Below are 4,325 nucleotides of genomic sequence, written 5' to 3' on the forward strand. Positions count from 1 at the left end.
CTGAGGTTCAAAGATTTCTATTTTACTTAGAAATAAAGGACCAAAGAAGCAAAATTAAAACTTATTCACCCTCAATGTTATGGCATTAAAGAAAACAACGCCAAAGGTAAAGCATGAACTCTATCAGCATTTGAACCCAGACACTTTATTTTTCTTATTAGAAATAGTAGAAGGACTGATATTTACTGCAAATGCATTTTTAAATAGCCTGTTAAAAAATATTCAAACCTTCCTCAATAATAAGTAGATTTTTTAACTGTCATTAAAACAGTCAGACCTTTCTCTGTTAAGCAGCATTTTGAATTTTTCTTCAGACTTTCAATCTGTGATGTTGAGCTTCAAGTCTGCAAATTTCAACTCCAGACTCTGCACCACCTCAAAATCAATTCACAACCAAAACGTTCCTCAATTTGCTTTAGATTTTCTTCTGCCGGGCTAATGAATTGCAACGTCACACAATTTAACAAAAATCTAGAGATGAACTGACTTTTTATTTTATTTTCAGCTGCTTCTTCCATCCACAATGAACACTGTGGTAATTCTCCTCCTCCTTCTGCCAGGTGAACGTTTAAAAATAGTTAATGAAAAGTCATTATTAAATATTATTAGTAGATTGTTTGCACAGTTCAAAGGTTTAAGCCTCATTGTTGCTAATAAACTCTGCTCGTCAGCTTTCTGCGACGCCATTGAGGTGAACTGCTCCCAGCCGGACCAGCCCAGCCTCCTGGCGGCTCTGTCTCCTGCCTTCGACCTGAACGCCATACGACCCGTCGAGAACCAGCTGACCTACACCAACATCAGCGTCTACTTCACTCTCTACGGGATATTAGGAGTGGTATGTTGAACTTCAAGCCATTTACAAATAAAGTATGATTTCTTTGATAAAATAAAGAGTGTACCGTTTAAATGTTTATTAAATGTCAATTTTGTTAAGATTAGAGCTGAGTGTCACATTCGTATTCCAGGATGAAAAGTCCCAACTCCTCATCACTTACATTTGGCTGAACTATGTAAGCTGTGAAAACATTTGTTGCCGTTTCTCATTTTTATTCGACTGATTACTTTCTATGCATACAGTTTAAAAGCTAACTCAGATTTTTGTGTTTCAGTGGTGGAAGAACGAGTACATCAGTTGGGATGCAGTCCAGTGTGGCACCGACAAGATTTCTCTTCCCAAGGAAAAGTTTTGGCTTCCGGATATTGTAATCAATGAATTGTGAGTTCAGTTTCAGCACTTTAAATTTTGAACAATAATGTTGCAAAATAGGTTTGTTAAAGGCACAGGGTGACGAAAAGATACTTTTTTTGCAATTTAGTGTATTTTGCGCAACTTTAAAGGCTTTGAATTCAATATGTATTTTCCTAAACGTGTCATGTTCTGATTTTTGCTCTGTCAGCATGGAGGAGAACAAAGCACCATCAGTCCCATATCTTTACCTGTTTAATGATGGTAAAATTAAGGATGCGTTTCCTGTCAGAGTTGTGAGCTCCTGCAACCTGAATATCTACACTTTCCCCTTCGACATACAGAACTGCTCCCTGACTTTCAACTCCTACATCTACTACGGTGAGTCTCTCTCTTCAAGACTTTCTTTAAGTTGAAGGTGAAACTCATAAAAGGTTTTAATGTATCTCGCTGGGATCACCTGTTGTGCTGTAATCAGGATGTAAACTATAATCAGAACCTTCAAAGGGCAAAACATTTTTATGTCAAACTGTGTCCAGGCTGCTGGCTGATGACAGTCTCTAGTCATTTAGTCCAATTGAGATGCTGAGGCATAATTACTACTATTTTATGTAAGAAATCAACTTGTTCAAAAAGTTGTGTTAAAGGCAAGAACACAAGTTTCAATTCATAACTCAGTGAATCGTGAGTCTCTAGAGGGAAATTGGTATTATATTTAATGCATCTATTGACTTTTAATAACATATTTATACTTGCCTGTGACCTACCAAAGTCAATGACTGGGCGATAATTCGAAACAAAAATGATATATATTAAATATCTTTAGTCAAAATTGTCGGCCCTCATACTTAGTCCCAAAAGCTTGGGTAAAACTTTTTGAAGTATGTTTTTCAATCTTGTATCTAATCAGTAAATGGGACAATGAAGTTTTTAACAGAACCTACACCTTGTACAGTACAACGTTCCTCTTACAATGCACTACTACATGGTACAAAGGACATTGGAAGCAGGATTTTTACAAACGCATGTCAAAGTTGCATGGGAGCTTAACATAATTGTCTAACTGTTGTTTTCCGTTTCAGATATCCGTCAAGGAAATGTGTTGTGAACTCTTCCCTTCACCATGAATTGTTTTTCTTGTTAAATCTGAGATTATTCAGCAATTGTCTGTAGTATAAATGTGTACATCTATTGAGCTCACCCATCTTTTCTGCATTAACATTAAATAGTACATTGTGAAGGACATAACTCAAAGTGATCATTTGTCAAAACAGTCCATGTGACAGTTACGTATCTCATTTCAAAACTAATAGAAAGGTTTTGACTGGTTTTGCTAGTCTCTGGAAACACCAAATTATTTTTTTTAAATGTTGCATAATTTTTGTAGGTTTTCCATAACTGAAAAATGATTAGATGTGGATAATAACTGTAGAGGAAGAAATTCTGTTAATATCAGGGAAATCAATGTTTGGCTTCTTTTTTCCTGTTATTCTTAAATATTTTTGACCTATGAAATCGATGACCATGTGTTAGCAGGGTGGAGCTTTTATTAAACGTAATGTGCGTCCTTTTTGTTCTCCAGCGACTGAGATCAGAGTTTTTCTCGACCGTGAAGCAGATATGATCACAGAGTTCTCCAAAGAGGTGATGACCACCAGGGGTGAATGGGAGCTGATGGACATCACCGCAAAGAAACTAGTGAATGATGATGAGTCGGGTCTATATGTAGACATGCTTGCATTTTATGTAAGTCGATAGTATGTTTTCAAATGATTATATATCGTCGAATTATATATCATAGTAAGCGGCCTTCCGGTTTTAATCCTGTTCTCTGTCCAGATCCGAGTGCGGCGCCGTGCCACCATGTACGTGGTGAATCTGCTGCTGCCCAGCTGCTTCCTCATCACAGTGGACCTCTTCAGCTTCCTGCTGCCTCCTGAGAGCACAGACAGGTCCTCCTTCAAGATGACCCTCATCCTGGGCTACACCGTCTTCCTGCTCATCATGAACGACCTGCTGCCAGTCACTGGAAACACCATACCTCTGATAAGTCAGTCGGAGCTTCAGGGAACATTGATAGTTGTGCACATCTGGTCGTTAAAGTGCTAAGACAATCTATCTTTTCGATAATGATTCTAATAAACCAAAACTGTTCAAACTTTCCTTTCCTGCATCCTCTGCTCTCTTCCCAACAGATGTCTTCTTCTCTCTCTGCCTGGCTCTGATGGTGGCCAGTCTGCTGGAGACCATCCTCGTCACCAACCTGCTGAGCAACTCGCCTGACTTCTCTCCCGTCCCTCGATGGATTCGGATTCTCGTTCTGAATTTTCTCGGCTGTCTCGTTTGCATGCCGAGAAAAACGGAAAAGCCAAAAAATTCTGGTATGCAGTTAACATTAAATAATAAAAATCAAATGAGAAATGAAATAAATGCAATCAGTAATTGGTAAGTGTCATCTCTGTTTCCTGAAAATAGAAAAGAGGAAGATGTCGGTGGTTGCAAAAATGAAATCCGATGAAGGTCCTCCAGTAACAGGAGGATCAGCTGAGGAAGACGAGGCTCTGACGGAGCTGAAGAGCCTGAGCCGCGTCCTGCAGGCCATCCGCTGTGAGGTGGAGCAGCAGCAGGAAGGGCAGCAGAGCTCTGAGGAATGGAACCAGGTGGGTTTCATCATTGACCGCCTGCTGTTTGGCCTCTACATCGTCTTCATATCAGTCAGCTTCATCACCATCATTATTGTCTGGATTAACTCATACAACCAGTAGACCGCTGCATGTTGGAGACCTGCATTTATTCAGAAAGTGCTTGCAGAATTTTTACCACAATATTGTAATTCTTTTAGAGAATTTTAAACTGTGAATTATTTTAGCAAGAATGTTAGTGCCATATACTTAAAAAAAACTGCAACTGTTTAGAAAGATAATGTACTCACTGATTTATGGGGCTTTAAAATCTCTATTTTATTTATCACTTATTTAATATTCATTATAGATGATTACAACGCAACGTCTCATGTAACATTGTGGAATTTTAAATGGAGGAAAGGTTTTCTGCAAAATAAAATTTACTTGAAAAATGTCTAACAGCCTTTCATTGAATTTTCTTTCCAATACTTTGTTTTATTTACAACTCCATTATT

General features: G+C 38.3%; 1 protein-coding gene across 1 annotated transcript; it reads left to right on the forward strand.

The window, feature by feature from the left end:
• The first annotated feature begins 523 nt into the window (after window positions 1–523).
• On the forward strand, window positions 524–4,038 carry LOC103463515 (5-hydroxytryptamine receptor 3C-like). Its single transcript, XM_081605833.1, has 8 exons — window positions 524–560; window positions 672–835; window positions 1,110–1,216; window positions 1,398–1,567; window positions 2,769–2,932; window positions 3,026–3,236; window positions 3,382–3,567; window positions 3,662–4,038. Exons 1-8 carry the CDS (start codon window positions 524–526, stop codon window positions 3,949–3,951), a joined length of 1,329 nt encoding a protein of 442 aa, XP_081461959.1. The 3' UTR covers window positions 3,952–4,038.
• Window positions 4,039–4,325: the final 287 nt, after the last annotated feature.

The sequence above is a fragment of the Poecilia reticulata genome, chromosome 4 (genome assembly GCF_904066995.2).
Source record: "Poecilia reticulata chromosome 4, P_reticulata-male-v2, whole genome shotgun sequence".
NCBI classification, from domain to species: Eukaryota; Metazoa; Chordata; class Actinopteri; order Cyprinodontiformes; family Poeciliidae; genus Poecilia; species Poecilia reticulata.